The 21,789-nt window shown below is 43.1% G+C and overlaps 1 protein-coding gene across 6 annotated transcripts in view; it reads right to left on the reverse strand.

Annotated features, from left to right (window-relative positions):
• MGAT5 (alpha-1,6-mannosylglycoprotein 6-beta-N-acetylglucosaminyltransferase) overlaps positions 1-21,789 on the reverse strand; it is a 337,157-nt gene that overhangs the window by 23,639 nt on the left and 291,729 nt on the right. For all 6 annotated transcript variants that reach the window (XM_058694949.1, XM_058694940.1, XM_058694923.1 and 3 more), the window contains 3 exons: positions 21,421-21,570; positions 11,762-11,908; positions 3,965-4,081 (listed from right to left, as the gene is read on the reverse strand). In XM_058694949.1, coding sequence (XP_058550932.1) covers positions 3,965-4,081; positions 11,762-11,908; positions 21,421-21,570 — 414 coding nt within the window. The remainder of the gene's footprint in view (positions 1-3,964; positions 4,082-11,761; positions 11,909-21,420; positions 21,571-21,789) is intronic.

The raw sequence follows: 21,789 nt of genomic DNA on the forward strand, positions 1-21,789 counted from the left end.
TGACAGACGAGGGTTGCCATCACTCAATGAGAGATGGTCTCAGAAGGTACCAGAAGACCAGGAGTTGAGTCCTAATGATCTCCTCTATCTACTAACTTTAGGATTTTACGTCAGACATATTCTGCAATTTCTGTTGATGATTTCAAATGGCAACTAGGTCATGCCATTCCCCTGCTCAAAACTTCCCATCATACTTAAAGCTCTGAATCCTTGTCATGGCCTGTTTTAAAGGCCCTACACGTTCTGCCTCCAAGGGATCTTTTTATGGTCTCCATTACTTCTGATGAGAAATTGGTGGTCTTTCATATTTTTATCTCCCTAAATGTAATACATTTTCTTCTGGCTGCTTTCACATTTTTTCTCTGGCTGCTTTCAGGATTTTTTTCCCCTAACTTTTTGTTTTCTGCAGTTTGGCAACGATGTATACTTAAGTGTTTTTCTTCATATTTATCCTGCTTGGGGTTCATAGAGCTCCCAGGGTCTGCAGGGTGATGTCATTCATTAATTCTTAGCCATTATCTTTTCAAGTATTTCTTCTGGCCATTCTCTCCTCCTTCTGCGATCCCAATTACACATAAACTGGGCTGTTTGAAATTGTCCTACAGGTTTCATATGTTCTTTTTAAATTTCATTCTCCCCACCCCACCCCCTTTTTGTTTCAATCTGCATAGTTTCTATTGATAAGTCTATTATTGAATAGTTCACTGGTAGTTTCCTCTGCTGATAAGACCACTGAAAGAGTTGTTCATTTCTGATGTATTTTTCAGTTCTAGCATTTTTTCCTTTGGCTTTGAGAAAAAGTTTCCATCTTTCTGCTGAAATTCCCCATCTGCTCACATATACTGTCCACCTTTTTTAACAAATCTTTTAATACTTTATCTTAGTACTTCCAAGTTGCTTTTGAATAAATTCCAACATCTGGGTCATCTCTAGGTGGGTCATGCTACCTTGACTTTTTGAATGTCATGAAATTTAAAGTCTTGTAATTAAATACGAGAAAGCTTGGCACTAAATTTCTGACCCATTTCTAACAAGCATAAGGATTTTTATGGCAATAAGTTTTTGTATTAATTTCATTACCAACTTCAGCCTTCATTTAAAAGATACTTATTTACTCAACTTACTTACTTATACTTCCCTTTACTTCATTCCATGTTTCTTCTCCTTTTTAAATTTTATATTATCTTAACACACTAGTCAAAAAGACCTAGGTTTCAATCCGGGTGTTTTACTACTTACTAGCTATGTGATCTGGGATAAATTACTTAATTTCTTTCTTTATTGTTTTAAATTTTTTTTAATGTTTATTTATTTTTGAGAAAGAGAGAGAGAAAGAGAGAGAGACAGAGTGTGAGTGGGGGAGGGGCAGAGAGAGAGGGAGACACACAATCTGAAGCAGGCTTCAGGCTCTGAGCTGTCAGCACAGAGCCCAGTGTGGGGCTTGAACCCACCAACCATGAGATCATGACCTGAGTGGAAGTTGGATGCTTAACTGACTGAACCACCCAGATGCCCATAGTTAATTTTTTTTTCATAGTTATTTTTTTTAAACCTCAATCTTTTCATCTGTACAAGAATTAAGTGAGATTAAATGAGACCAGGCTCATATAGATATCGATAGATTCTAGATGTGTAGAAAGTTCTCTCTACATAAGAGCTACTATTATAATTACTTTTTTTTTTCCTTATGTGATCTTAGTTTTTGGAATAAGATGGAAAAAGATTGATCAGGGTTTTAAAATGTAGAGCACCAGAGGTTCCATGGGGTGAAGTCAATCTCATGTAGGAATGATCAAGTACAACTCCGTGTGCCTCACTCTCTGTGCTTTGTATCAGGCATTCCCATTTGGTGGACAAAAGGGATCTAGTACCTAAAAAGTTTGTACACAATGATCCAATATTTTCTGCCTTTATATTAGCTTTTAAATTACTCATCTTCAAGGGCATGTGCACTTAAGCAAGTGCTGTGGGTTGAATTATGTCCCTCAGAAAGATAATGCTGAATTCCAAACTCCCAGGAGCTGTAAACGTGACCATATTTGACAATATGGTCTTTGCAGAGGTAACCAAGTTAAGATGAGGTCGTACTGAATTAGAGTGGTCCCTAGTCCAGTATGACCAATGTCCTTCCAAGAATGGGAAAGACAGGCACACACACACACACACAGATTGAGGTGCTATAGCTGCAAGTTATGGAATGCCTGGGGCCACCAGAAGGTGGGAGAGGCAAGGAAGAACTCCCCCACTATAGGCTTTGTTTGGAGGGAGCATGACCTTGCCGACATCTTAATTTTGGATGTCTAGCCTCTAGAACTGTGAGAGAATAAATTTCTGTTGTTAAAGCCACCAAGTTTGTGGTTCTTTCCTATGGTAGCCCTAAGAAGCTAATCCTCTGAGGGACTCAGGGACTCAAGAAAGAAAGAACCATCGATCTCCACAGGAATGACTCCCTGGTGGTGGAGCCATGGATGAGTGGCAGATATTCTGAGGTAGCCCAGTGGGGCCACACTCCACTCAACCTCTTCCCCTTTATTCACACTGTGCCTTGGACCCATGCCCATCTGGGTCCACTTCTCGGTTTAGCTTTGCAAATTCCTACTCATCCTAAAAGACTTAACTCAGTGCTGCATTTTCCTGAAACTTCCCCCTACTTCTGCTTCTTGATCTTTTGCATATTATTTTTGGCACTGAACATAGTCTGCAAACACCTATTCCTCTCTCTCTTAATCCACAGGGTAAATCACTATACTGGGTAGAGAGTACAGCAGTGAGAGAGATTTCCTGTCCTCATGTTGCTGACAGTCTAGTGCAAATCCAGACTGTTGGTAACAAAAATGATTATATATGTATTAGTAATAGTGACTTGGTAATGTCAACTAAACACTTATTATGTGGTAGATGGTATGCTTAAGGGCTTTACACTATCTCACTGAATCCTTACCAATACCTATATAGTAGATAATACAAACCTACTTAGAGATGAAGAAACTAAGGCTCAGAGATTAAGTAACTGCCCTAGGGGATGCTACAAGTAGGTGGTAGAGCTGGAACCTCAACTCAAGCGTTCCAGCCTGTCTTCAGTACAGCCATGTCTATATGCTTCTCTGTGACAGAGTGTAAGCAGTGTCTGGAAGGAGGAGTCCAGATAGCAGGGTGCACCCGAAGAGCGTCCAAGGCAGTCTAGGGGTTGGGAGAGGCTAATTTGGCCCATTGCTACTGGGTGGTGAGCGTCTACAGGCAGGGAGCTAGCCTCAATTGTCTACAGAAGTGAGTGTCCCCTATAGGGACTCCATGGGTGCTCTGCATATGGTAGGTACTTAATTGGGGGCACCTGGGTGGTTCAGTCAGTTAAGCTTCTGACTCTTGGTTTCAGCTCAGGTCATGATCTCATGGTTGGTAAGATCCAACCTGGCATCGGGCTGAACAAGGAGCTTGCTTGGGATTCTCTCTCCCTCCCCCTTTCTCTCTGCTCCTCCCTGACTTGCATATACACATGTGCTCTTTCTCTCTCTCAAAATAAATAAATAAACTTAAACAAAAAGATGTGTAGGTTAAAAAAAAAAAACAAATAAATAAATGTTATATAAAAACACTTCCCAGTATTTCCTTAATAGTTCCTATCATTCTTACTTTTTGTAGGGGAGCAGGTTTGTGTTTTCTGATCTCGGTGAGAAGTACACAATTAGGCACTAAAACAAGTGTAATTCAAACTCCTACTACTGTATCTGGGACCCAGCAGTCATGCCAAAAGGGTCTGTAGAATCCACACAGGAGTACCAGCTCTGCTCCTGTCTGCCAGAGCACTCATGAACCCTCCCCCGGCCACATCCAACACCATGGCCCTTTTCTCATCCCAGAGGGAAGCTGGTGAGGAAAACTTCTAATTACTCAACCAGAGGGCCTGTGAGGCCCACACATTTCAGTTCACAGTACAGATGGGGGAAAATGGAATAAAAGAGACAACCTTTTGACTTAAAATTGCTTTCACGGCATCCTCCACTTCCTCCTGATTGCTGAGGTCAACTGTCCAAACATGGGGCCGGCCAATGAACACTTCAGCATACGGATGCTGGGATGTCAGCTGGAAAAGAAAGAGCACCTCAGTCTCACAGATACTTTTTGTTTTTTCCACCTTCTGTGCTAGATGAAGTGTTATGCTTTTTATGGCATTGTGCTTGCATAGGTAACAAGACATTTTTGTCCTTCCGTGATGATCAAAACCTCCTGAGGACCTATAAGTGGAGACCAACAAAACTGTCAGAGCTCCACAGCTTGAATCCCACTTGGAAAAAGGTCAAAACCAGGGAACACGGCAGTTGGTACAGGTGGCTTCAACCCCCAAAGTCACACCAAGATATAATGAACATTTCACTCTTGGTCATAACCCAGCCCTGAAAATCACCTAGATCAAACTAGTATCTGCTATAAAACACCAATTGGGACAGGTAAGCATAAATAAATTACAATATAGTCAAGAGCTTTAAAGTCATAGGAGGGCGAGTAATTGTATATACGAAATGTGACAGAAAGAAATAAGGCTACAGAAAAACAGAGAATTTTGAAATGCTTTCAGGAGTGATCATTAGCATAACACTGGACCCTCAATACTTCTAAAGATAATGTGGATTCAGCAAAGTTCTAAATTCAGAGGTTTTATTTTAAGAACAAAGGTGGCCAAAGAAACCCAGTATGAAAGCTGGTGATTCTCAGTTCTTGAAGAGTCCATTCTTTGACAGCTAAATTTACCCCTCCAACTGCCTTCCACCTTTTTCTTGTATCCTTTCAGGCAGTGGTGAAGGGAGCTTTCTGGATATTAGTGAGAGCATTCTCAGCTTGCACAAATACTGGGGGTGCTACCCTTGATCTGTGAATCCGTGGGTGAGGACCAGGGAGTGTAGATGATGCCTCACTATGGGTTACAGTCCTGCCCAAGGCAGGCCATCCACTTCCCGTACAGCTTCCATGTGCCCCGCTGGCTTTCATGTGGGTTCACAGAATCTAACTCTTTGGCACAGTTTTAATATAGATTGAATTTCCCAGGAACATAATTACCATGTAAATCAAGGGATGTTTGTACTCTGTTTTCGTTGGAACTTCACCAATAAGCTGTTACCAACTTTGGAAAAACTAGGGCAGCAAAGTCAATGTCACTCAGATTACCTGAGTCTCCATTACAACATACCCAAAACCAGTCTGTGTTTGTAGCTCTCACATAAACGGCAATTACATATATACTTATGTATGTATAGACACTTTTTAACTTGGCTTCTCCTTTATAATATCGCTTATAAGCAAAAAGGGCTACTCATGTTCAGCTGTATGTTTTACTCTTCTCAGACACAAACTTACTCATTCTAAGGAGGGATGAGACATGTTTTCTACTATAGTTCTTGGGAATGGTATACTTCTTAACTACTTACAGACTGAAATATGTATTTCCTTATTGTGAATTATTTTCCTTTATATTAGAGTTAAGGGAATCATTCTTTTTTGAAATTACATAAGTAGGCAGGGCATATTATTTATTAATTTTTTTCAGGACACAAGAGTGGATAATATATTTGTAGTATAACAGGTGCTGGGTCTGGTAGGGTTGAGGCTCTTGCTTTAGAGGCTAAGCTGGTTATCTTTTTCTTTCTTCTGTCTCTGGTATCCTCAGAGGATGGGGTGATTTAACTGGCCTCTCTCCATCTCACTCCTAGCCACCATTCTTCGTATCCCACCTCACCACTTGTGTGCCCACACTACTTAGGGCAGGGAACTCAGAATATAGGTCACCAGGCCTCAGCCCCCAGCCATCAGCAGCATCCTCTCAAGAAAAGCATGATTCTGAAGAGAAGATATCCTAGACTCTGCTCCTGCCTCCTCTGTCACAATCATGCCCCTTGCTGGCCTGTTAAGTTCCCCCTTCTTCTGACATGTACCCTCTTCTTTTGCTCAGCCACGTGGTCAGTGATAGAACCTACAAGATGACCGTCGCCTCATAGGCCTGGAAGCATCCATTTTTCTTTTTTTCCCTCAGCTCACATTTTAGATTCAACACCTATCAATGAAGCCCCTGGCTGGCCCAGGCACTGTGCTAATCACCTGCATCTGCATAATTTACCAGGTTTCCGGGGTATCAATGAGGATTTTGAGATTTACAGCGGTTTACAATTCTGCAAGACCACAGTGCCAGGAAGGAGCAGAGCAAATTCAAATCTAGACCCTTCAACAACATATTAGCTTTTGACAGAAAGGAAGACGACAAATTTAAAGTATTTATTGGGTTCTTAAGCAAAGACCAAAAGAAGCTCAAAGTAAGCTCCAGGCTTTTAATCCGTTCTTACAACTTGCCAACCTGAAAAAAAACACCTCAGGACTGAATTTATGCCTGAATTAGACCTTTCCTGATGAGCAAAACGTCACACCATTTCACTTGGTGGCCTTGAGAACAAACTGATGACTTCTTCCAATGGAATCAGGGTAAATTAAAGTTGCTGTCAATGTCCCCATACAGCCTTTTACATATTGGCAGTCTCTCGCCCCCTCCCCTTGATAAGGTCCCTGTTTTTTTTTTGCAAGGTTGCTCCAAGCACTTGGAAAATACAAAATGCCGAGGCTTTATTATTTTATTCATTTACATTTATTGAGAGTTACTTAATTTTATGAGTAAGGCGTTTTGTGATTCATTATTCCCCTCTGAATGTTATGCTCCTCCCCATTAATTTATTGAGAACCGTCTGATCTGAGCTACATCAATCAGTAAATTTACTGGAGTATAGTTTGTAAAAGTAATGAAAATCTTATTAAATATGAGACATTACTTCAGAGCAGCTATTAAATTTCTAAGGAGAACATGAGTTCTCTTTATGGAAAAAAATCCTGAAGCCAGAGAATTTCTAATGGTTTACAAAATGTCCAAATAATGATTAAGAACCTACTAATGTGTTTCCCAGTATAAAGATAAAAATCCAATTTATATCACATTGAAAGTATGGCTTGAACCAACAACATTACTTAAGGCGTTATGGAACTTTTTCCCTCGAGTGTACATCGTGGTTTTAAAAATTGATCCAATGTAAAAGACAAAAATAAAATGAAACTCTCATTTAGAAACTTAGACTTTTTTTCTCTTCAAAGCAAAGGAGGGACATATATGCAATTTATATGGATTGATTTATACGGATCAATTTTTGCTTAACTGGAAAGACTAGCAAGGGAGCCAAAAAATTGCTTTGTAATTATGTCTACTTGGGTTAAAATTTTTCCATTTGCAGAGTAAAAAAAAAAAAAAAATTAATTTCTAGAGATTTTTGACCCTTCAACATCTATAGAACTCTTGATAGCTCTCTCCCTTTGAAAAGTAGCTTTGGCCAGGGGGATTTTGTGGCTTTTGTGGGCTGAAAGAGCAGAGTGAGTGGCCCACCAGGCCTTGAGGTCAACTTCACTGAGTCCTCCCAAAACTGTGTGATGTTGCTGGCTCCCAGCCTGCTCTCTGCACTGTCTCTAGCAGAGAAGGAGACAGACATCGGATGGAACCTGCCCTCCTGCATAAAGCAAAGTGACCTTCTTGGGATTTCCCTGCAGCTCATCAACATTCATGCCTCTTAAGTGTGAAACCCCCTTTCCTCCTTTGCCTTTATAGCACAGTTCCTGCACCACCTCCTTTTCAGTTAACCCAGCACACTCTCCACTTGGCAGAACTCCCAGGCGACACCCTCTCAGTGACTGACTTAGCTGTTTCTTTCCATATCAAAATTTGAGCTCCTGGAAAATAGGAAATGGGTCTTGATAAATTTCCCCAATGCAGCAACTACTACCATGAACCCTGTGGGGACACAACGAGCATCTGTCAACTGACCTTCTGTATCCTGGCCCTCCTGCGGAAGCCCAGGACTGATGGAGTCATCTGTGTGAAGTCACTTGCTGAGCAATGGTTGAGGATCCCAGAGAGCCATTCTAACTCGAGTCTCATTTACGTACTGGTGGAATTATCTAAAGGGATGGGAGGGACCAAGCGCCTGGTAGGGGCAGCTCTTATGCCTATTCTCTTTAAGCCATGAAAAATCAAAGCCCTTCACGATCTCAATGAAAAGCAAATTACTAAATGATGACAACTGATAGGAAATGATGAACATTCGTTCTTCAATAATTTCATACTGGCTGCTCTGATCTATGTGACATTACATCATTCACTGGGAAACAGATTGTGCTTGAGTGTCCTAAATTTTTTCAGGAAAAAATACTCATTTGTAGCAAAGAGTCATCAAAATCTTTAGAAACACCAATAACAAAAAGGTGCCAGTTGTCAATATAGTCTTAAAGATGCTTTTGATTTATCACTGTCCAAAGGCTCATATATAGAAACAGCAGTAAAAAAGAGACAGGTTTCTTTGCTGCTCATGTATTCAAAAAAAAATCACAATGAGGGAAAAAGAAAATCACTACAGAACCACCAGAATAACTGTTGTAGGCAAGACCAACCAACATATCGTAAAAATAAATGGGCAAAAGGTTGAAGAAAACCAGAATATTTGCATACTTTCAAAATATTTCCTCCATTATAGAGAAAACCAGTAACTTCATAGTAAAGACACCTAGCAGACCCTACCTTAACCAAGAGATCAAGGTTAACACCATCAGGAATGAGACATATTGATATCACACACCTCCTGATAGGATACACTGAGAAGACCACATCACTTCTGTGATATTCTTGCCAAAAATGTGTCATCTCAAACTAACCATGAGACAACATCAGTCAAATCCAAAGTGAGCAACAGTATACAAAAAGCCCAACGAGTACTCTTTCAAAGTGTTAAAACTGAATGACAATTAAGTTACTGAACAATTGTCACAGACTGGAAGAGATTAGGAGCCGTGGCAATAAAATGCAACGTAGGTCCTGGATTGGATCCCAGAAGAGCAAACGGATATTAGTGGAAAAAATGGTGAAGTCCAAATCGAGTTTGTAATTTAGGTAACACTGGTTAATGTCTTAGCTTTGATTACCACAGTTTTGTAATGTGTTGCCATTAGGGGAAGCTGGATGAAGGATATACCCAAACTCTGTACTATTTTTGAAACTTTTCCATAAGACTAAAATTATTTCAAAACAAAAAGTAAATTCCAACAATTCCACTTGTAGGTATATGCCCCAAAGAATTAAAAGAACCTCGGCAGATACCTGTACACAAATGTTCGCAGCAGCATTATTCACAACAGACAAAAAGTGTAAACAACCCAAGTGTTCATTAACAGATGAACAGACAAATAATTAAATGTGGTATATCTACACAATGGAATATCATCTGGCCGCTAAAAGGAATGGTATTCTGACACATGCTATGAACCCTAAAAACCTTAAGCTAAGTGAAACAAGCCAGTCACAAGAGAACAAATGCTATATGATTTCACTTGGTAAGTTTAGAGAGACAGAAAATAGAAGAGAAGTTACCAGGGGCTGCGGGGAGGGGAGAATGGGGAGTTGTGCTTAATGAACACAGTTTCTGTTTAGAATGATGAGTAAGTTCTGCAGGTAGGTGGTGGCAATGGCTGCACAAGACTTTGAACATACTTAACACGAGTGAACTGTACACTTAAAATGGTTAAAACGCTGTTTTAAATTATGTATGTTTAATCCCCAAAAAAGGCGGAAAAAGAAACAAAATTACAAATAATTATTACAAGGTAGGCAGAAGAACTTCAGAGATTTCTTACACCTAAATTAAAATGTGGGCATGATTTATCAGCCCAAATTTTCTTTTTTTTTTTTTTAAATTTTTTTCACATCTATTTATTTTTGAGAGAGAGAGAGAGAGAGAGAGAGAGAGAAAGAGAGCATGAGCAGGGGAAGGGCGGGGGGGGGAGGGAGGGAGAGAGGGAGAGAGACAGAGAGAGACAGAGAGAGAGAGAGAGAGAGAGAGAGAGAGAGAGAATATGAATATGAATCCGAAGCAGGCTCCAGCCTCTGAGCTGTCAGCACAGACTCTGAGGCAGGGCTTGAAACCACGAATCGTGAGATCATGACCTGAGCTGAAGTTATCAGCCTAAGTTTTCTATCCCAAACTCCAAAGTTTCCAGAGAAGTCAGTTACATCTCTGTCAGTTACAGAGATTCCTAGATTGAGATGTTCTCACTGCCACGGAACATCTTCTCGAATCTTTCCAAGAATCAGCTCTTCAGTGCCAGGTTGAACGCTCCTGGTCTGTGCCCTGGCCCCTCCCACAACACCTGGCACACAGGTGTGCAGTAGGTATTGCTGAGGAATGACTTCCCCAACAGGAACAACTCCTCAATGTGAAGAATTCAAATTTATTTTATTAGCAGAAGGAAAAGCAAGCATGCAAGACGACACACACACAGTTAACCCTTTTCAGAGGTTGTGTGGGCAACAGGTTCTTTTTGAGGATAATCTGTAGATCGCAAAAACCTATGGATCTCTTCCTCCATCCCCTTTGGGCCTGTCACCCTGACTGACAGGGAGGGTCAGAAAAGAGAACTCTCAAAATAATCAGCTCGGTGAATTGGTAAGATCTCTGACTGAGCAAAAACAATAAGCATGGAAAATGCATTTCATGTTCTTTCTTTCTTTTTGGTGTGTGTGGTGGGGGAGGTGTCAGAAGAATCTACCTGGAAAGGTTTAAAAGTAGCAGAAGTGAAAAACGCATGCTTTAATAACAGCGCTGCTGGGGCGCCTGGGTGGCTCAGTCGGTTAAACGTCTGACTTTGGCTCAGGTCACCATCTCATGGTTCGTGGGTTCAAGCCCTGCACCTCTGTGCTGACAACTCAGAGCCTGAATCCTGCTTTTGATTCTTTGTCTCCTTCTCTCTCTACCCCTCTCCCGATCACACTCTATTTCCTTCTCTCAAAAATAAGTAAACATATAAAAAAATTTAAAAATCTTAAAAAAAAAAAAATAGTGCTGCTATATTGCATCTATGTCATGGGTTTCCACCTGTGTCGTCCCCCAGTAGAAAGCCCCAAATGACAGGGGCAATCCAAGGACTCTAGCTCGTAGAGGTTTCCTCCTCGTGAGCAGCCCACAGAGCCACAGAAATAAGAAAATCAATCTTACGGTTTCTTGCACACACCTGTTTCTGACTAGATACAGAAACACCCAGCTTGATAACTCACATGCTCTAAATGACTTGTTTATTGCCCCAAATCGAATCCAACTGCCTTCAGTGGTGATTCATCACCCACTATGGATTTTCAAGAGGATCTCTGAAAGCAATTCAAATAAGGCTTCTGCAAACAGTTCAAGCATCAGAACGGTGCCTCCTGATGGTGGCCTAAAATACCAGGCACATGACTTCAGTCTCTCAAGGTTGACAGTTAAGGACTCCACTGCCCACCCTTTATTCCCCACAGCCTATCACGGGAGCTGGTTCTTCAAAAATACACATTAGCCAGTTGATTTCCTTATTCAAAAAATTCTAAACATTCAGAAAGTCAGAGCTCAGTTACTTAGAAGGCTGGAGATGTCTGCGTGCCTTAGGAGAGGGCTGAGGCAGAGTGGAAAGACGCCACAGTTCACAGAGGGACAGAATTGGATGCAAGTCCTGGCTGTGCCACCACCAAGTTAGGAGACAGCATCGGCCATTCCTCCCTGAGCCCCTGCCCATCCTCCGCCTCCTCCTTCCGTCCAACTATGTCCAGTGAGGTTGATGATACCAGCAGCCCAACGCTAGGGGATCTGAATGGGCTCCTAGCACTCAGTAAGTAGCTGGTATTCATATTGTTGAAAGTAGAATGATTGTTTTTATAGATGCTTACCTCTCTCAGTGTTGGCTTTCCAATGAAAAAGTCTGTGTTTTTGCTGCTTTTGGGTGGGCTGAACTTGGGATTCAGAAAAGCACATCCATTTGCGATGGCCTCCAGGGGAGCTGGGCCCTCATAAGGGAACCCGAGTCCAACAAACAACTGTAACACAGAAAAGCACACCACATATAAACACATCAGTCAGGACTGGCGTCCCTGGCTCACAGGGGGCTCTTCTGTGCTTCATTCCCATGTGGAAGGCTCAGAGACTCTGGAAGGTTCCCAGACCCTGGGCGGGGATGGGGGGTAGTGGTGGTGAAGAGAAGGCAGCTCACATCAGGAACTGCAAAACAGTACCAGAGTCCTTTACAGGATCATGAAGCTACTCAGCTCATTATGTTCTCCTCCTTTGTAAAAACAAAAACAAAAAACAAAACAAAAACAAAAGTGAAGAAATAAGCATGGAGGGGGCTGTGGGGGAGGTGGGCGGTTGAGGAGGTACGGAGGTGGGGGTATTAAAAGAATAAAAAACAACAACAAAAACCAAAACCCAACAATAATCTTTCTGTAACTCACCAGGAGACATGACTGGAAAAACACTTGCTTAACTAAACAGAAGGTTTCTTCATTGAAGCAAAGGAACAACAGGCCCTTTCAGTGATGCTGGGTGGAGGGACAGAAAGGTCACTTGGTGGTTTGATTACAGTTCAAACGGAGCTGCTTTAAAATGATGGTAGGTCAGTAAACACAGGTTTTCATAATGGGGTTTTCACTGGGGGACACCAACAACTTTGTTTTTATCTCCCCCCTCAGTCGAGGGGAGAGGGTGCTGAGTGGCTAAATGGGCAGCCAGCAGTCTGCTTTCCCAATGGCAGACAATAGATGGCGGCAAAAACACACTCTTCAAGTCCTCGCGCAAACTGTAGCTCAGAGCTGCTGGGACAAAGGGGCCTTGCTGCAGCTCCCTGGCAATGGTTCCTGGGTCCAAAAATGAAACGGCATCTCAGAGAAATGCCTCACTGCATCTCCCCCTCTCGGGACCTTTTACACTGCTGGAGGGCTGTAAGCTATCGACGGCAGGGTCCAAGTCTGGGCTTGGTGAGATTTGAGATCTCCCTACCACACCAAGGAGCCAATGCTGAGATCACTCCAGCCTCCAAGGGCATATCAATCGCCACAGGATAACTGGGCCCCAGGGTATCGTTCCTTCTGCCATCACTGAGGAACACCCACACAGCCAGGCCCCCCCCCCCGAGAGGGAAGGATATTGGTGAACTGGATATATCGCATGCCTGATTCTCCTTTCCTGGGGCCCTCTCCCAAAAATTCTATCTTTTGCAGCTGCTAAAATCAACTGTCACTTAGAATGGTTCTGTCTGGGGAGACTGGAGTCCAAGCTGCCAGGTTCCCTGGGCACCACTGAGAGATGCAGAAAGTATGTGCTGGGCACTCAATTCCAGGACTGAACACTGAGCTGGCACCTGCTGGGCATACAGGAGAATCACGTAGCCCCCACAGGAGTTTTTCTGGGACAAGAAACAAAATTCCAGGTTTTGTGGCTAGACTCCCTATCCTATGACTGTATGGTTTTTTGCACGAAACAGGGTAGCTAACTTTTTTTTTTTTTTTTTTTTTTGCTTGTTTTGTCCTTTTGTTTCTTGTAAACCTTGACATGACCAAATATACCATCAGGGACATCCACTGGGTAAACTGAGGAGAGAGGTTCTGAGTGGCCAGCAGAGCTCCCACTATTGGCTGGGGGCATTTCCCCTTGGGCAGATCCACTGGAGACATGGGGGTGAGGAACACTGCGTTAGCAGGAGCCTGGAAGATAGAGGATTTAAGGGGCATTTCCACCACCATCTGGAGGCCCTTTTTCTCGATGTTCTTTATTCTTACTAAGTAGTTGAAAGGAGTGAGATTATCAAAGAGAACTTAAGCGTACAGGGTGTGGCTTGAGCATGTGGCTCAGGGGTGGGAATGGGGGGCGGACGCCTGACAGAAGCAGGAGAAATGGAAGGCAAGAGTGGGAAGGACTAGTCCCAAGAGATCACAGCTTTGTTAAATATGAAGAATCCAGGGTTACCATCCTTGAGGCTTTTGAGCTCTGTGATCTGCTCCCTATCAGATTTTGGGAAAGATCTCCCCAGGGAAAAGATGACCTCTCTCAGGTGGTGGTTGGGTACAGGAAAGCACAGGGCTTCCAGATCCTTTTGACTCTGAGAAGAAAGGTGCCAGAAGATGCAGACAGGGGTCTCTGTGGGTTTAGCCAGAGACCTGAGCCTACAGTGAGTCCTGACCTCTGAAAATCAGGGCCTGCCATAAAGTGCTGATACCTTCATCAACTCTAAATTGCAAAGAACTTTGGAGGAAATGCAGGAAGCACAATAATTGTCTATTTAAATAGAAAATCCTGGGAAAAAAATGTAATTAGCTCCTTCAGACCAACCAATCTGAACCCATTAATTAAAAGGATTTGAAGCTGTTGTTTAATGGACTTGAATGTGACCTAGGTTTAATGATATCTGAATAACAATTTGCACCATCTTTGCTGCCCTGCTGGCATCAAAATATCTCAGGACACATAAAGTAAACATTTTGGGCTAACTCTCCAAAGCCTCACAATTTTAGAATGAAGGTTAAGCAAATACCATACAATTTCTTGGCAATGAGTTTTCTTGTCACACTAATTAGGATTGCAGGAAATGCAAGACTTGGAAACACCAAAATAACAGTTCTTTGTCACTTCTGTCAATAAGCAATTTTTTCTTGCTTCCCGTGTACTCATTACCTGTGACATTATAATGGAGCAGATGTATTAAGGTCAAATAACACACCTGAGGTTTGAATCACAAAAGCATAGGCAGAGAGAGTTCATCACCACTAAAGAACATCCCGTAAACTTCTGAATGCCATGGCCTTGCCACACTGGTGTCTTTACCACACTAAATTTCCTTTCCCCTAGTCCCCAGCTTCCATTGTGCTCCCTACAGATATCTTTAGCATGGGGGGGACAGACACACCATTAAGAATGCATTCAAGCACAGAGGCTTAACTTTTCAGGAGGAAACTGGGCATATTTTATTTATACTTCATCTGGCCTGCAGAAGCCCAGAATCTAATGAGGATATTCCAGATGACAGAACATCTTCACGGCTGCAACTCTGTCCCATCCGTAAGCATTTTTTTTTTTTTTTTACATTTTTTAATGTTTACTTTTTTACATTTGAGATAGAGACAGAGAGATCAAGCAGGGGAGGGGCAGAGAGAGAGAAGGAGACAGAATCTGAAGCAGGCTCCAGGCTCTGAGCTGTCAGCACAGAGCCCGACACGGGGCTCAACTCACGAGCCGTGAGATCATGACCTGAGTTGAAGTTGGACGCTCAATCGACTGAGCCGCCCAGGCGCCCTCATTAAGCAGTTCTAAATCCAGGGATTAAATGCTCTGAAATTAAGTTTTTGAAGTACTATTAAAAGAGAATGGATGGAGCACCACAGATTTTATTCACAGCATAGGATTGGGACATTCCTACATGTTGACAAACGGTTCAGTAAAACCACTCAGTCTTATTACTCTGTGTGAAAGGAGAAACAATTGTTTTAAACCCTTAACTGGAGTAGTTAACATGGACTCCTTTCAACACGGATAAAGGTGGCTCATAGGAAGACTCTACATGGGTTTAGCCAGTTTCCAGTCACTCTTGATGGGGAACAGCAGGATAATCCAAAATAGAAGACACACTCTCAACATAAGCTTTTCTGACTAGTTTGAACTAGCTAAATTGGCGGAGTGGCTTGGGAGGGAGTTTGAGCAATGAATCAATCTCAGCTTATCCAATAAACTGAATATTGGCCCAGTGATCAGGACAATGCGGTAACTAACTGTACGGGGTCTAACTGCAGACCAAAGTTCAAATCCTGACCAGCTCACTTCCTAGTTCTGTAACTGAGGGAAAGAGTTACCTGCCACTTCCTATGGATTATCGGAGGTCCATTTATAACATTCTCTCCAGCTATGGGACTGGAGTCAAGGTCACGCAAGCTCTCTACACTGTTTATTCATATGTAAAATGGTGAAAATAATAGTTATTTCACGGGGCAGGTGTGAGGCTTAAATGAGGTATTTCATGCACATGATGTATTTCAAGGTTTGGAACTGAAGTAAACGTTCACTGAACAGTAGTCCAAATTCAAAACCAGATTCAACTTCATGCAGCTGCATGTACGTGACCTTGTATTGTTTAGCTGGGGTTTAGGTGTGCCCGAGTTGTGGTTGTGGGTTTTACACGATATTCAGCACCTGCATGCATATTTACGAATTCTCACTGTTTCATCAAGTAGCTGGACTTTTTAGAAAAAAAGGGAGAGACGGCCATTAGACGAGGAAGCAGACATGGTTTACAGTGACTGCCTCATGGAAAGGCCTGTCCCATGAGCATGTACGACTGCTAAGCCTTACTTGTTTATTCTTCATATAATGATTGGAAATCCCCGGATTTTTGGTAATAGGGATACATTTTATATCTTTAAAAAGAATCCATACAATGGCTGATTGTGGAGGAAATGTATTCTCCTGAGAGGTTATGCCTTCAAGTGGCCTGAAGGGTCTTTTTCTGGACATGTGTCTTCCCTTTTGTACTTGATGATGAAGAAACAGAACATGGCCAAAATCTCTTCTATACAGGTTTGGTTACACCCTCTCATGGGCTGCCCAAGCCCCTAACCTAAACTACAAGAAGATTCTCTTGTGAAGAGGTAGAAAGGCAAAGGAGACAAGACAATGATACGTGTCAGGTATGTTTAAGTGCCCAAAGTTTGTCAGAGTCAGCTGCTATGTCAGAGGCTATTTCCTGGAGACCAGCTCACTGGGTAGACACCCAGATTATCCTTTTTTTCTAAGTAGCCTTTCAGAAATAAAACAAAACACAAGCAAACACAAACCACAATATCAAAACCAAAAGTTCATACACTTCAGTCATTTGGAAACCCCAGTTCATAATCCAATGTGCTACAATTCACTATACATGCACTGATTTGGAGATGGAGATGGTGGGGGGGGGGGTAAGCAAATATTTGGGTAAATTGACAACTGTGGATGTTGGCCATCTCCCGCCATGACAGCATGAAAAGTTTACCATTAGAAGGTGTAAGGCAGCACAACAGGCCTATTCACGTCACATTAAGGATGGGCTCTCATAGTACTGAGCACAGAGGACTTTCACGATAAGAGATAATTCATGGAGAAGGCACAGGTGAGGGTGAGAGAAAATGGCTGTCACTGCCATAATAAATCCCCACGGTCATGTGTACCATGATGACACAGATGCGCTGTGTTAAAATGTGGCTGAAAATCAGTTCCTGTCCTCCAGGAGCAGGCTCATCCTCTCATATGAGTGGCTTCACAAGTCACGGTGCAACATTTTACACAACTAAATGGTTGAGCCTGCTTATAATATCCCAGAAGTTCTACGTCGGTATTACTATTTTTTATTATTACTACCTCTACCTGTGCACTTTTTGCATTGCTATAGTCCCCAGTTTCCGTGCTGGTCTCCTCTACCATGCCTGTACACTCATCTTGGGCAAAACTCCTTAGTCATCCCTGTAGCAAGAATGCCTGGAATGAGGCCTGGGATGTATTCAGTAGGGAAAATGAGCAAAAGAATAAATACTAATAGATGAGATCTTTCCAGCAGTCTTGTGTCTTCATGAGGATGAAGAGATGTTGAATGTTTTCGTGTGTATTTGAGTGTGCGGATGCACTTTTGTCCTTGAAGTCAGAGCAAGTACTGAATCATCTCGCTACAACTGTGCAATTGTACATACATACGTGGGAGGGAAAGAGGGAGAGAGGATTACATGTGTATACAAAATGTTTTCCCCATCTGGCTGGAATAGGAATAACCTTAGATACTGGCCATAAGATGAAGCCTCCTTGACTGTCTGAGGGTGAATATTTCAGCATCTGAGAAGGAACGTGGACTGCTCTGTCGGTAAGGAAGCCCTTGGGCTCTCCCCCACAGGCGACACCTGTGTGATGTGTAGGCAATACCACAGAGAGGCAGGCGTGCAGTGTCAGAAGGACAGCGTCGCTTGCTGTGGAAGTCTTGGAGATTTAGGTGCGTGATTCATGAGCAAAGCAAGAACTCAGTTTTTCGGGCATGGTCCCAAGCTCCCAGATGGCTAATGGATTTCATCTTGACTCTTTCCTTCATTCTTTATATAATTATCTGAAAGCCTTCTACAAGCTAGGCACTATTCTAGACATTGAAGATGTACCTGTAAACAGAACAAGCAAAGCCCCTCTGCCATCATGGAACTGCATGACAGTCTGATTCCAGGGGTGGTAGCCCTGGATTCTTGAGAGACTGAGCAACTATATCCAAGCTCATGGGAAAAGTCATGGTTGCTGGGGGCGGGGGAGGTGGGTGCCAGAGCTGGGGATGGGATGGAAAAGGGACAGCATATACTGCATATCCTCCAATCCTGCCCAGGCTTCTAAGTGAGTTCCACAGCTAAGCTGATGAGCTGATAGGGTAGGGAAATAGGTCATGACCCACCCAAGTGCTGGAGGGTGAATGGCCAGAGGTCTGGGTACCAAGGGTAACACCACAGACAGCAGTGGCTTTCCCTGCTTGTTTGCCACAGCCAGAATTTGCTCTTGGCTTTTACTGTAGAAAAATACGTTCTCTTGTGGCTCACTCCAAATGTGCCTCCAATCTAATACAGGATAGGAATGCTCCATACTATCAGGAGCTTCCCATGCTAAGACTGGGGAGGAGGTGGACACGAAGAGGCTAAAATTAGGAAGAAGAAAGAAATCACATCAAAAGTGATGAGGACTTAACCCCAAAATAAAAACATGCCACCCTGTGCTGGCTTCAGCTGCACTCCCGGAGTCTGCTGGACTGAAAGCCTTGTCTATGGTCCGCCGATAAATAATTAATGCATCCAAATTTATATGCCTGTTAGAAGAGTCTTTTAGATTCAACAACTCCCTGGCTCTTTTAGCCCCTTTTTAGTGTCACACCAAATTCCTCCATCTTCATAGGCTCCCTTCAGCCGGACTCTGCTGATGACACATGGGCCCCTGTGGCATGCCAGGGCGAGATACTGCTGAGCAAAGGGTTTCCTGGGCCTGGGTGCAGGGCTTCAAAGACGTGTCATAAAGAAAAATAATAAGTGAGGAGCTGATTAAACATCAGTCAGTTCAGCCCGTCTCCAAACCTGAAGCAGCACCAGACTCGCTTTCCTCTCCAGTGAGCCCGAGGAGCGTGTGAATCCCATTCGTTCTACCGACATTTACTTCTCTGTGTCTCCAGTTCTCCACTTTCAACGTGGATTGGAATAAATCGCTTTTAAATTGCTCAGAGACACAGAGGAAGGAGTTAGAGGCAGAAAGGGTTATAAATGCAAAGCCTGACTGGTCTTTAGTGTCATTATTTCAAAGCCCGAGATCCATTCATTTTAGTGCCTGCTGCTGTGTTCTGGGTATAAGGGGAGTCTCGGCGACACAGCGCCTCATTTCCATCATATTTGCCAACTGTTTTAGCCATAATTCCACTCGGAGGGCTTTAATATATTCTAGTCAGACGAGCAGGCAATACAAAATGGGATCAGTGACATCCTGTGAAGGCACCCGTTTTTCAAGGATAAATATATGCCCCTCACACTCAAAATTCGGTCTGCAGTCCTTGGCTGTTAGGCAGTCTCTGACATCACGGCCCGGATATTCCAAGCCTCTTCTCTTTTCCTCCCTGGGATATCAGCGGCCTCTGCTTCGGCCTATTCCCCATTCTCTGACAGGGTAAATGGATGGTAGGTAAGTCAGGGTTCTTTCAAAACTTCCAAGGCTGAGTAAGACATTCACGAGGCTGGGTTAATAGGAGTGTGCGAGACAGTAATGACACGCTGTTGAGAGCCAGCGTTGCCAAATGTAATTTTAAAGAGGCTCGAGCTTTTTCCACCAGCTGATGTGGGGAGAAGTAAAATGAGGCAAATGGCAAAAATAGCATTGCCACTAAAGGGCCCGGACATCCTCACGATTCTAAAATGTCATCCTGAGACAGAAAAAGAACAGAAAGCCAAGAGTGCAAAGTGGGGAACACACTTCACTCCGGGGTTGCCACACACGAGCATCAGACTACAGATGACCTTGTAAGGAAATGAAATCTTAATAAATACAAACCAGATCTTTGGCCAAGGAGATAAATAATTCATCCATCTATTTTATTCATGGCACCAGACGAATGACTTAGAGATAGAAAGGATCAAATGCAGTTACATATGGGGAAACTGAGGCAGGAGGGAGATGCTTATTCTGTTGGGAAGGGAGTGTCCAATAAATGTTCTCCAGTTTGGGTGTTTATTCAGGAGGATGGTGCCTTGAGGGCCTAACAGACCTTTAATTTGCAATAAAAAAAAAAAAAAAAATCATGCGTAAGGGTCACCCCGCCCAGGCAAAGTCAGTGACTGTGAGCAAGCCAAATGCTCTAGCCTACTTTCTGCTGTTTAAAATGAAGTTAACAGTACCTTCCCCATCTACGGCTTTGTTTGTGAGAATCAAACAAGGCAGCATATGTGAACCTGCTCTCCCAAATCCAAGTATCATAAAATGATAAAAAGTCGCTATTAAGCCACAGAGCCTCTCACCCACTCAGCCTCCCTGCTACCTTAAAAATGAAAACACAGCCAGTCAGGGCCCAGAACTGAGAAAATCACTGTTGGTAATAAGCTGTCCTATGCTTCAAGGCAGGGCTCACACTGGCTTTCTTACTCTTACATCCCTTGCACTAGGTCTGGCCCTTTAAGGCCAAACTCTGGTTTATTTGCAAGTCCCTAACATCATTTGGTATTTTCATGGCAGAATTACAGGCACCGGTTCAAAACAATGCATTCAGCATGTCACTAAAATAGACCTCGCTCAGTGGCTCCCCCAGCTGCCTGCATCATGGGGTCTGAAGCTGCCTACACCCTGGGGTCTATGCTTGGGACAACCAGCCCCTCAGCTCCTTACCAAAAGTCACCTTCCACTATTTCCCAGCAATAGAGCAGCTGGGTTGCTTTGTGGCTCTCTCCTGAATGTGTCATCTCTGTCTCCACCACTTGACTCTCCTTCTTGTGTGTCCTGGGTATCACCTGCCCCCCACCCGCCAATTGTTCATCTCCGACATCTTTCACAGTGTCTTCCCTGCGCCCAGAGCCTGAAGGGACTCTTCCCCCATCTGAACTTCTTCAGGGTCCAGTACAAATCTGTGAATGAAGAGGTGCAAGAAAAGCCACTTGGTGGCCCGACTCCTTGAGCGATGTTGATTAAAGAGGTAGGGTTGCTGAGCACCCCAGGCTTGCTGTGAAAGCTGCTTCTTTATCACAAGGTCTGACCCTCAAGACAGGACCTTACCTTTTCTGTTTGCCACTGTATCCCCAGCCCCTCGCTTGATGCCTGGCACGGAGTAGGTCCTGGGTAAGCAGGCTTTCAACTGTAGCAACCTCTTTCCACAATTCACGAACTTTTAAGCTATAGCTGATCTAGAAAACCACTGCCCAGAAATGACTTCATAAGTTACTACAGCATTGAAAAGACAGCATGAGAGATTCTGATCTCGTTTTCAACACCAACAGAAACAACCAGTAAACATCACTGATGGACGTTTTAAAAATTCCTATAAACCTACCTTGGTTTCTCGGAGAAGAAACTGTAGGTCCCGCCCACTTAGGATGCCATGGTTTTTCACATAACTGGGAATATTCTTCGTGCTGGAGCCATAAACGGTCGCATGCACTTCCATGTACGTGTGAATAATGTCCAAGTAGATTTTCTTATTCTAAAGAGGGGACACAAGGGGAAGGCATTTTTTTCTTTTCATCCTTTTAACAACCTGTCTCATAGCTGGAGGCCACAGAGATGGAGTTCTTAATATGGAAATTGTAGGAATTTGGCAATCTGACCCCCAATATTTCTTTTAAAAGTGATATGCCTGGATTTTGAGGGCAAACATAGTCATATTGCTGCTGTACAATTCTGTAAGGAAGAACAGAAAATA

Source organism: Neofelis nebulosa, chromosome 2, assembly GCF_028018385.1.
Source record: "Neofelis nebulosa isolate mNeoNeb1 chromosome 2, mNeoNeb1.pri, whole genome shotgun sequence".
NCBI lineage: Eukaryota > Metazoa > Chordata > Mammalia > Carnivora > Felidae > Neofelis > Neofelis nebulosa.